This window comes from Macrobrachium nipponense, chromosome 6 (assembly GCF_015104395.2).
Source record: "Macrobrachium nipponense isolate FS-2020 chromosome 6, ASM1510439v2, whole genome shotgun sequence".
In the NCBI taxonomy this organism is placed as follows: domain Eukaryota; kingdom Metazoa; phylum Arthropoda; class Malacostraca; order Decapoda; family Palaemonidae; genus Macrobrachium; species Macrobrachium nipponense.
Window position 1 is genome coordinate 139,771,425 of NC_061108.1, and position 12,500 is coordinate 139,783,924.

Consider the following 12,500-nt stretch of genomic DNA (forward strand, 5'->3'; position numbering starts at 1 on the left):
CTTCCGTTGCATATGTAAATACGTAGGACGCGCGTAAACAAATTAATTTTTTTCAAATTGCTTTTGCAACGCTTGTGTCTATTGTTTCGTGTATGTTCTATACATGACATAATGAAGAATAGTATATAGATAGTATTATTTTAGACATACTATGCATGTATGTATGTATGTACACAAAGATTGCGCATATGTTTTATGTATTCTATACAAGACATAGTGAATAATAGTATATAGATATACATGTTAATTTAGACGTATTGTACATGTATGCATACAAAGATTGCAGATATTGTTTTCTGTATGTTCTATACATGACGCAGTGAATAATAGTATATAGATATACGTGTTAATTTATACATATTGTACATCTATGTATGTATGTATACAAAGATTGTGTATATTGTTTTCTGTATGCTCTTTACATGACATAGTGAATAATAGTATATAGATATACGTGTTATTTTAGACATAATGTACATGTATCTATGGATACGAAGATTATACGTTTGTGTACAGATGGAAGTTTTGTATTTATGTAATATTTGCTCGACTGTTTTGTTTTCTATGCATTTAATAGTGAATTCAGATGTGTATGATAAATACGTAAAGTGAATTTTTTGTTCTATTGTTTAAGCAATGTTTGGTTATATCGTTTTGTGCGCTGTGCATGAAATAGTAAATACAGATGTGTATAATATATACAGTACACATACAAGTGAATTTTAATCAGTTTGTCAAATGCATGTATTATTGTCTGTATGTTTATGCATGAAATAGCGAATAAAGATGTGTGTAGTATATACATATACATATTGCTTTTGACGTATGGTACAGATGTGTATGTATGTATTTATATAAACTGTATACATTTGTGTCCAAGTGAAATTTTCCATTGCTTTTGTAATGTTTGCACATTTTGTGTGTGCGTATTCATGAAAAGTGAATAGCGATGTATTCGATATATGCATATAAATATTGCTTTTGACGATTGGTATGGATGTGTATGTATGTATGTATACTGTATACATGTGTGTACAAAAGTTTTTATAAATTGTTTATATTGCGTGCATATATTTTTTTAGTATGATTTACGCATGTAATAATTTATAAAACGGATAATAATATATACATATGTATACGCAATGCTTTTCACGTACTGTACAGATATATGTGTATATACATATTACTTTTGACGATTGGTCGGGATGTTAATGTATGTATGTATACTGTATACGTTTGCGTACAAAAGATTTTTTAAATTGTTTATATTGCGTGCATATATTTTTTGAGTATGTTTTACGCATGTAATAGTTTATAAAACGGTAAATAATATATACATATGTATACGCGATGCTTTAGACGTACTGTACAGATATGTGTGTATGTATGTATGGATGTATGTATACGCTGCCGTGTGTTTTACCGAGGATTTCCTCGCAAAGAAAAAATGCGCCCGCAAATGATTAAAAGCGACAAGAATTTGTATTAAATAGGGCGTTATGAGGGCAATTTAAAATCTTAAATATAAGGCAATATACCTCTGTCACGGCAGCCATAACCGTAATAAATTAGGGTCATTTGGATTCATTGCAGCCCAATTTATCTCCAGGTTTTTCGTGATACGAATTCCTCTCTTTCCATTATCTCTTCTGGCTGCCTCTCTCTCTCTCTCTCTCTCTCTCTCTCTCTCTCTCTCTCTCTCTCTCGTTCTATTATCTATTTTAGTTTCTTTTCCTTCTTTCATTCGTTTCTCTGCACTTTTGTTGGTGGGGATGGTTTCTGTTTTTTTTTTATTTATTTATTTTTTATTTTATTTATTGCTGGAATCTGAAATAGACATACCATATTATGCTTTCTTTTTTTTCCTTTATTTTCCTTTTCCCTTTTCCTTTTCCTCGACTTTCGTTGGCAGGGTTTTTTTTTTTTTTTTTTTTTTTTTTTGTTTTTTTTTTTTTTTTTTTTTTTTTTTTTTTTTTTTTTTTTTTTCTTTTTTTGGATGGCCCCAGTAACTAACTACAGTAATCTGAAAATTGACATATATTTTGCTTTCTTTTTTTCCTTTCCCCTGTTTTCTTTCCATTTCTGACTTTCGTTGGCAGGGTTACTTTTTCCTTTTTTTTCTTTCTTTTATTCTCATTTTGACCTCTAGACTTTCTCCTGTAACTTCTGAAAGACGAAAATTAGCGTACACTTGCTCGATTCCTTTTGCCCCAAAAACCCGTTTCTACATCATCCCAGGTGCTTCATAGATGTCAATAAATGTCTCACAAACATGTCTTTTCAATATCACGTCGATCCCCGTGACATGTGATGCGACACTGTCTTTAATTTAGGCAATTGTGACCCTATGTAGGCAAGCAAATTATTTTGAACGTAGTGCATTATTTTTGTGTTCAGACTCCAGTTTACCCTTTTGTAAGGGTGTGGGCATGCAAGTTACTATGCCATCTGTGCATTTTGATACCCACTACCCTCAGGGTCCAGTGACCTTTTGTAGGGGGAGGGGCAAGCATGCTTAGAAACTTCTAAGTGACCCAAAGTCATCACACTTATATACGCAGCTGTGTATGATTTATGATTGCTTGATATTGCCTTATAATAGTGTATAGATATCCTTTTATATATTTTTGTAGTTAAAAACATTTACCATTTACAGAAATATACACCAACTAGCATTAAACTTAAATTTTTAGAAGCAAATATTGGTTTAGGTATCACAATTTATTTAAAATTGGACTCAAGTTGGACAGAACCTCACACGAGATATTATAACCTCTATCTGCAGAACGTCTTTTTCTCACGATTATAGCCTTCAAGTGTGTTTTATATCGCTAATTGTGTAAACAAACTCATTAACGTGCTATAATCGTTCGCCCTCCTCAGTATTAACTTACAAAAGTTATTTTTAAAGCTTTTACCGAGACAGCAACGTTAACCAGACCTATAGCATTAAGGGGACATCTTTATGCACTCAAGAATACATCCATATTCGTGACAAATAATATATCTCTGTTTATGGAGAAGCAAATCCACAGTTATGTAAATGTACATATAGAGATTGATAAGGGGAACCGAACAGTTTCCCGAAAGCTATCGTTGCTGTTTTTAAATTTAAATATATGTGCATTTACATAACTGTGGATTTGCTTCTCCATTTGAAGACTCGTGCTACTATGAGGATATTTTAATATATCTCTGTTTCCACGTAACTACATCGTCGTCTCTTCCAGGTGAGCGCTCTTGCGTCGACCTCAAATTATATTGATTTCCGCCTGTTATTCGTAGCCTTTCCCATCGTTACTCCAGGCCCTTTGTCCTCAATCAAATCAGTTCGGTATTGAAACTACGGATCGCTGGTATAGACGCCATGATTGTTATAGAGCGGAGGGTGGTTTATAATTATTTATTATTGTATTACTCAAAAGATAAACACTGTTATATGGAACAAGCTAAAGGGGGGGACAATGACTTGAAATTCAAGCTTCCGAAGAATATATGGTGTTCATTTAAAAGAAATTATAAATGGAATGGAATATAAAATTGAGGCCAGAGGCTAAGCTTTAGGACCTACGAGGTCATACAGCGCTGATAGGGAAATTGAGAGTAAAAAGGATTTTGAAGGTGCAAGGAGAAAAAAAAATTATTAGGTGAGGGTGGAAATTAAGAAGGAAGAATGAGAATGTGAGTGAAGATACAGTAAAAAAAAATGGAAGGGGTCGCAGGTAGGGGCCGAAGGGATCCCACAAAGAACCTTGAGTAATGCCTGCAGTGAACCGCTTGAGGTGTACCGACGGCACTGCCCATCAACGGGGGAATTACAGATGATAATAGGAGATAGAAAAGGAAGAGGAGTACAGTAATTCCCGAATGAATAGTTGTAACTTATTTGAGGTTCTAGTTTGACAAACATCCTCAGAAACACTGTTGCGAGGTTCGGGTAATATCTGATACGGATATAGTTACATAGACTGAAATATTTTTCCCCCCTTAGCCATTCATACCAATTAAACACAACTAATGATGTTTTGTTACCAGCTTAGGACGGGGCGATTCGCTGTTATGCTTTGTTACCACAAGGTTATATATCTCAGTATTGAAAAGGACAGCGTGTGCTTCTCTTTCAAGTGATTTTGAATAACTACTAGTTTATTCAATAGTATGTTTATTATTATTATGTTATTATTATTATTATCATAATTAGAAGAAGAAGAAGAAGAAGAATGAAGAAGAAGAAGGAAGAAAGAAGAAGATGAAACCCTAATTTATACGCAGCTTAAACAAGCCTACCACAGGATTATTATTATTATTATTATTATTATTATTATTATTATTATATTATTATTAGGAGAAGAAGAAGAAGAAAGAAGAAGAAGAAGAAGAAGAACCCTATTTTATACGAGTATAAACAAGCCTACCACAGGATTATTATTATTATTATTATTATTATTATTATTATTATTATTATTATTATTATTATTATTATTATTATTATTATTATTATTATTATTCAGAAGATGAACCCTATTTATACGAGTATGGAACTAGCCCACCTCAGGGGCCACAGACTTGAAATTCAAGCTTCCAAACAATATTGTGGTGTTCATTAGGAGAAGGAGGAGAAGGTAAAGGGAAATACAGAAAGAGATCCCAATTATTAAAAATAAACAGTACATTAATAAATCGATGAAAACGCATCACTATACAAAGGGAATAGCATTAGGGTAGTAATGCATTGCATCTTCTCCTGAACCTTTTGAAGTTCCACTAGTAAAGCCTTTTAATATCATTTTGTTTTCTTAAGTGTCGCGATCTGAAGTGATTTGATATTCAGATTTGACGTTTTACGTTATACCGTTTATACGCTCATGTGCGTGCTCGCTTGCGTACTTGCGCGCGCACACAGGCTCCGAGTGGAGTGAAATACCTCTCAGCCTACGTTGGCGGGTTTCATCCGTACACTGGTGTATATCATCACATGATATTCCTTTCCACTACATTAGTCTGAGATGCAATTATGTCGATTTGCCCGTATGGCTTCCATCTGGGAGGCTACAGAGAGAGAGAGAGAGAGAAAGAGCGAGAGAGAGAGAGAGAGAGAGAGAGAGAGAGAGAGAGAGAGAGAGACAGGAACTTGGACGGCTTGTTAACCGCACACAATAGCACTTTGAAGTACGATCTCCCTACAAACAGTTAGTTGGGATCGTTATCATCGCTTTTTGGTTTGTTGTTTGTCATTGTTGCTAATTCCCTCTCCTTTATATATATATATATATATATATATATTATATATATATATATATATATATATATATATATATATATATATATATATGATATATAGTATATATATATATATATATATATATATGTATATATATATATATAGATATATATATATATATACTATATATATATATATATAGATATATAGTGTGTGTGTGTGTGTGTGTGTGTGTGTGTGTGTGTGTGTGTGTGTGTGTGTGTGTCTGTACACATATGTATATATATATTTATGTATATAATATATATATATATATATATATATATATATATATATAGATATATATATATATATATATATATATATATATTTATATATATATTAATAACGACACATTTCAACAGAATGGCATGTGACGGAGAAAGAAAAATTTTTTATTCGAAAAAAAGGGTTTTTTACTAGAGTTCCAAGACTCTGTCCCCAATCTGTCTGGTAGCCGTAATAATAGCGATCAGGTTCAATATTATTTTTGAGCCTTTTCTAACGCAATTAAGAATTCACAGTCTGCATTCTTGAAGCTTTTTATGTTATTACGCAAAATTTGATGTATATGAAAGTACACCTCTTTATTCAGGAATGGCTAATATATACTAGTAAATATTTATTCTTATGACCTCTCCCAATTTATAGAAATCCCCAAAATTAAGGAGGCACCATAGGTTCCTCTTCAAACGAAATCATAATCAGAGATACTTAAGCAAGGCATGATCCCACCTCCTGCTTACTCGAGGCGCGTGCTAAAATCTATGGTCAAATAGAGAGTTGTTTCACCAACGAAAATTAAAATAGACACGCTATATTATATCAGAAATCATTTTTCTGTACTGTTTAACGAGCACATTATTTATTTTTACATTTTCATTCTAATAAATAAATCATAAATATCCCATCCTAAAATTCCTGTATTTCAGCTTAACGCGAAACACCTTTTTCAGACCTTTTTAGGCTTTTCCCACCCCCCAACAACAAAGTAGTTGGTAGGCTCACTCCCCAAGTATGCGAAAATGGGATATAGATTTTCAACACTGTATGAATTTCGTGACATCAGAAAAAAAAAACTCCGTGATTTAATTATGATTCCATGCATTTGCCATTAATAATTGTAGGAGGTCACACCTCGCCTTGGTCATCCGAGCATGGACGAATTACCTACCTGTTCCGTTGATGATATTAATCTCGTCCTGCAATGTGGCAATATTGCATAGCATGTGGACGCGGCAATTACACGTTTTGTTTCAGGACGATTAGACGACACTAATTGCATGAACTGGGGTGTTACTTGTCAGATTATTTTATATGTTTATTTATTTATTGATCTGTTAATTTATCTTTCCTATTTTAATAACTGGTCTCTTATTCTTTTTGTATTTCCTGTAAGGTTCTAATACTTCTTTTCAAATAAACACCATATATTTTAGAAGCTTGAATTTTAAGTCTTCTGAATAATAATAAATATAATAATAATAATAATAATAATAATAATAATAATAATAATAATATAATAATAATAATACATAATATACAACCTATTTTGACCCTGCATTTGACCATGACCTCTATAGGCGCTCTAATAGCCTCTTTAAGTAGCACGGAAAAAAGCCGCTATTCGCAAAAAAGAGAAGAATCTCTACAAGTGTAACGCTGCTGAAGTAGCCATTATTTTAATAAAGTATGCTTGAGAGAGGGTCTGCTTCCTAAATAATAATAATGTAATAATGGTAATTAATGAATGAATAATAATAATAATAATAATAATAATAATGAATAATTTGGTCTCAATTGCGTATCGTATTAGAAGATTTTTTTATTTCCTTTGGTCTTTTTTAGGGGGTGGGGGGTTCGGGGGAAGGGGGGTGGGAGGGGGCGGGGCGGGGCTCAGAAGACGATACAGAGACCAAGAACTTTTAGTAGTATGCATATTTAAAAGGTGTGCGTGATGAACAAGGCGAGGTCTGCTTAGTAATAATGGTAGATGCATGTAGCTGTATTAATAAATCACGACTATTTTTTATTTTGGCAATCGGCATGAAATTCAGGACTTGTGTTAAAAACAAAAAGTATATATGTATATATATATATATATATATATATATATATATATATATATATATATATATATATATATATGATTTTTTTCTTGGGGGAATTACAAAGTATTCACTACAGTGAGTGTTAAAAGTTTATGTACTTTATGCTTTGGAGACTAACACTCTGTACTTGTATAAATATAAAATCCGTTGTTGTTAAGCCATATATATATATTATATATATATATATATATATATATATATATATATATATATATATATATATATCTATATAGGATATATATATTATTATTATATATATATATAATATATATTATATATATATATATGTATATATATATATATATATATCCTTAACAACTGCTTTATTTATACTATTTATATATGTACCTACTTATATATATAAATATATATATATATATATATATATATATATATATATATATATATATATATATATATATAAGTCATATCACATTTCCGTGATTCATATACAAATATCGAGCTACAATGTCCTTTAATATCTAATTCGCTCTACCTCGGAATTAATATATTTTCATATATGCTTAACCGAAGGGGAATTTTTCTCGATAATAGATTTGCCTGGACCAGGGCGCGAACCTATGGATCCTTTCAAACCCAGGAACGTCGTGAAGCGGTACCTACTACACCCCACCTCTCCGCGGTGGTGTAGTAGGTAACGCTTCACTGACGTTCCTGGGGTTTGAAAGGATCCATAGGTTCGCGCCCTGGTCCAGGCAAATCTATTATCGAGAAAAATTCCCCTTCGGTTAAGCATATATGAAAATATATTAATTCCCGAGGTAGAGCGAAATTAGATTATTAAAGACATTGTAGCTCGATATATATATATATATATATATATCTATATATATATATATATACATATATATATATATATATATATATATATATATATATATATTATTATATACATATATATATTATATATATATATATATATAATATATATATATATATATATATATATATATATATATATATATATATATCCCAGAACGTATTAGGGTGTTATAGGACAGCACGGTTTAAAATTGCACCCAAGCAAAAAAATTAAGACAGTTTCCTGGAATATCGTATATAATCGGATTACCTCCATCCCATCCACGATCGGCTTTTGTTATGTAAAAGAACCAGACGATAGGAAAAAAACCTGCAGTCTTATCTTTGCAACTTGTGAAAGGATCGAAAAAAAATCCCCAGAAATCCTTAATAATTAATCTTTGGTGTGTTTTGTTTGGATGAAGGATTAAACTGTACCGACCCTAACAGAGCCAATAATGCAATAACTTTGATTGGGGCTTCGTAGGACGCGTTCTAACCTGACCTTCTCGTGGTCATTTCGGCCACGTATCTAAGGCTTTTATAATGACGAGCGTATCCACAGTGTGAAGTATCGAGAAGTTAAAGTTGGTATTGAGGTTATTACAAATTTATATATATATATATATATATATATATATATATATATATATATATATATATATATATATATATATATATATATATATATACACACACACACACACACACACACATCATATATATATATATATATATATATATATATATATATATATATATATATATATAATGTATCGTATACACACAATATAATCGCCAGATTAGTTTATGTTCACATAAAATTCTAACATCAGTTTAGAATTTTATGTGCTATTTAACTCTCTCTCTCTCTCTCTCTCTCTCTCTCTCTCTCTCTCTCTCTCTCTCTCTCTCCTAAAAACTAAGTATATACACTGGATACCGTTTTGCCTCAATTTCCGAGCGTCAGCTGCAGCGTCGCTTTGAAGCATTGATGAAAATGCAAACAACAATGGTTGAACTATTGATGTGTTTTCCAACGGCCCGGCGCGTGTGGTAATAAATTCATAGTTTTACCACTAATTGATGAACAACAGGCGAATGTTTGGGGTTTGATTGACCCCATTATGTACTAAAACTTGGCTGTTGTTATTGGCCAAACTTGGGCTGCATTTTTCTCGTTGGTTGGCAGGCGGAGGATTTTTTTTCCCACTTGCTCGACTAACCTTGTCATACAACGGTGGAAATGGATACGCCATCCTTCTGGAGTAATTTTTATGAAGATGAAATTATATACACATCTTTCTGGCCTCAGTTTTGTATTGGTGAAACTGAATACACCATTCTTCTTGGTTAGTTTTGTATTGTGAAACTGGATACAACATCTTTCTGGTCTTAGTATTGTAATGGCGAAACTGGATACAACATCTTTCTGGTCTCATTTTTGTAATGGTGAAACTAGATACACCAACTTTCTGGACTCATTGTTGTATTGGTGAAACTGGACTCACCAGTTTTCTGGACTCATTGTTGTATTGGTGAAACTGGACTAATTTTTGTATTGGTGAAACGGAAACTCCCCGGTCCCAACTGGCCATCCATCCCCCTCTGGACTCATTGTTATATTGGTGAAACTGGACTCGCCATCTTTCTGGACTCATTTTTGTATCGGTGAAACTGGACTCACCATCTTTCTGGAATCATTGTTGTATTGGTGAAAACTGGATACACCATTTTTGGTCAGTTTGTATTGGTGAAACTGGATAGAGAGAGAGAGAGAGAGAGAGAGAGAGAGAGAGAGAGAGAGAGGAATAACTGTCTGGTTCTGATTTTATCGGTTCACTCTATCTGGTCGTGGAAATATATTCTTGATAAGAAAATAGTGTTTAACCTATTTATTTTGCCTTTTTAGTGTTTGTTTAATTTTTCAGTAGTATTAAATATTTATAAAATCTAACAAAACTCTAACAATGATTTTTTTAATCAGCTTTTAAGATATCATTATCATTATTATTATTATTATTATTATTATTATTATATTATTATTATTATTATTATTATTATTATCATCTCAAAACAAGCAAGATCTTACGCATGGGTAGCACAGCAAACTGGCAAGTTAAAGATGGAATTAGTGTCGTGCCGTTGACGGGGGCCGACGTGCTGTTGCTGGCCTTTAATGACTATGTTGTGCACACAGGCAGTTCGGAATGAATCCCTAAATAATCCCCTTAAGGATAACTGCCGAAGAAATTATAATTATTTATTATTATTTGTTTTTATCTGCAGTATAATTTTGAGATGCTCTTGCTCGCTCATCTCAGAGGCTTGGAGAATCTCGAACAAGAAACCATGTCTTTTTATGTATCAGCTAATTAATTCATTATTCTTATTCATTTACTTATCTTATTTTTATCTTGAATTCATGTTCCAATATCCTTCTTGAGACTTGGAGAATCTCGGACAAGAAAGACTGTCTTTTTATGTATCTGGTAATTAATTCATTATTTTTATTTATTTGTTTATTTATTTATCTAATTTTCATCTTGAATTTATGTTCTAATATCCTTCTTCGTCGGTGCTCCTGACTCTTCCCCCAACCAATCCGATTAAAGGCTGGAAATGTTCGCTTTTAACGGAAGCGTATTGCAGTTTATTCACCAAAGCTGCATAAAAAAAAGCTAAAGAAAAAATTAATATGCGTATAATCTGGTCTCTGCGCTTTCGTATGAAAGGGAGAAATAAATGCGAAGGAAAAAAAGAGAGAAAATTAGAATAAAAAGAGAGAGAGAGAAAAAAGAGATAAGTCGACTCATGGGCGACGAGATCACGTCTCCGATCTTTCATACTCAAGCGATCTCTTTCACTAGTAACTTCTTACAAACGAAGCCATTCAGCTGTTTTCCCCATCCCCTCTCACCGCCTCCCCCCTTCCCTCCTCCGACACTCATTATAAAGCATGAATGAATATCGGCGGTTTGGCAAATCGCCTCAGTAAATGTACTGAATCGATGGTGCTGTGTCCCCCCTCCCTCCACCGAGCCCCATCTCTCTCTCTCTCTCTCTTTCTCTCTCAGTGTGCTTTCTCTCTTAAGAGGATCTCGTTATCGCGGGGACGTCCTTCGTTGGCTTTCTATAGAAAGCGAGGGAAAGAGAAGGATAGTTGATGCGGTGATTATGTGTTTTTTTCTATCTTTTTTTTGTGTGAGGGGATTTGCTGGTTGTCTTAATTCATTCGTGTGGATCGAGTTTATGATTCTCTCTCTCTCTCTCTCTCTCTCTCTCTCTCTCTCTCTCTCTCTTATCTTGTATTAATATGTAATTTTTTTCATTTTTCATCTGGTCTCCATCATTCGTATGATAATGTCTTTTATTATTATTATTATTATTATTATTATTATTATTATTATTATTATTATTATTATTTGTGTATGCAGGAAACAGACCTTTCACACACGTTTTGTTGAATATAATTGCAGAATTTTAAAAATTTATATTGTACAGAATTCTGTCAATTCTCCTAATGACTTAGGAGAATTGACAGAATTCTGTACAAAAAAATTAAATTTTGTAAATTCTGCCATTATATTCAATAAAATGTTATTATATATTATTATTATTATTATTATTATTATTATTATTATTATTATTATTATTATTATTATTATTATTATTATTATCATCCTAAGACTAAAAATTGGAAATTGATCATTGGTAAAATATTAAATATATAGAAGTCAAAGTAGATTAACTACAATCAACTAAAATGAGAGTAATTGATTGCAAGAAAGAAAAGTACCTTTGTACCTACTTGGTAAAACCTAAGTTTCATTTATCGTCTTAGAAACTACAAAAATAATAATAACAATAAATAAATAATAATAAATAAATAAATGATAAATAAATAAATAAAAGAAGAAAGTATTTTGTAAATTTGAGTTTTTTATCATCATTTTCTCATTAGAGTAATTACAGTCATGTTTGTTTGCTTACCAAATAGAGAGGGAGAGAGACGAAGGAATCATTATACTTTTATCAAGAATGAGGGAACATAATCAATTGTATGAAAATAATCTTCTCATTTTTTATGAGAGTATAATGATTTATTCGACTCTCTCTCCCTCTCTGTTTTTTTTTTTATTATTATTTGTGTTTTCCCTTTCTTTCTCCATCGTTCTTTCCTTCGTTTCTCTATTTAGTGAGCGCAAAAACATCTCCTTTTTCTTTTGATTTCTTTTTTTTATGTTCCCTCATTTCTCCTTCTCTTTTTTTCTCTTTTTTCTCTTTTTCTTATTCCCTCATTTCTC

The 12,500-nt window shown here is 32.0% G+C and overlaps 2 protein-coding genes across 2 annotated transcripts in view; both read right to left on the bottom strand.

Annotated features, from left to right (window-relative positions):
- Positions 1–12,500, bottom strand: part of LOC135216661 (pneumococcal serine-rich repeat protein-like) — a 670,367-nt gene that overhangs the window by 46,949 nt on the left and 610,918 nt on the right. The gene's annotated exons all lie outside the window — the stretch shown is intronic.
- LOC135216241 (basic proline-rich protein-like) overlaps positions 1–12,500 on the bottom strand; it is an 83,033-nt gene that overhangs the window by 22,699 nt on the left and 47,834 nt on the right. Inside the window, exons 3-4 of the mRNA XM_064251399.1 lie at positions 9,705–9,887; positions 6,435–6,462 (exon numbers count right to left, since the gene is read on the bottom strand). Of these exons, the coding sequence (XP_064107469.1) occupies positions 6,435–6,462; positions 9,705–9,887 (211 nt within the window). The remainder of the gene's footprint in view (positions 1–6,434; positions 6,463–9,704; positions 9,888–12,500) is intronic.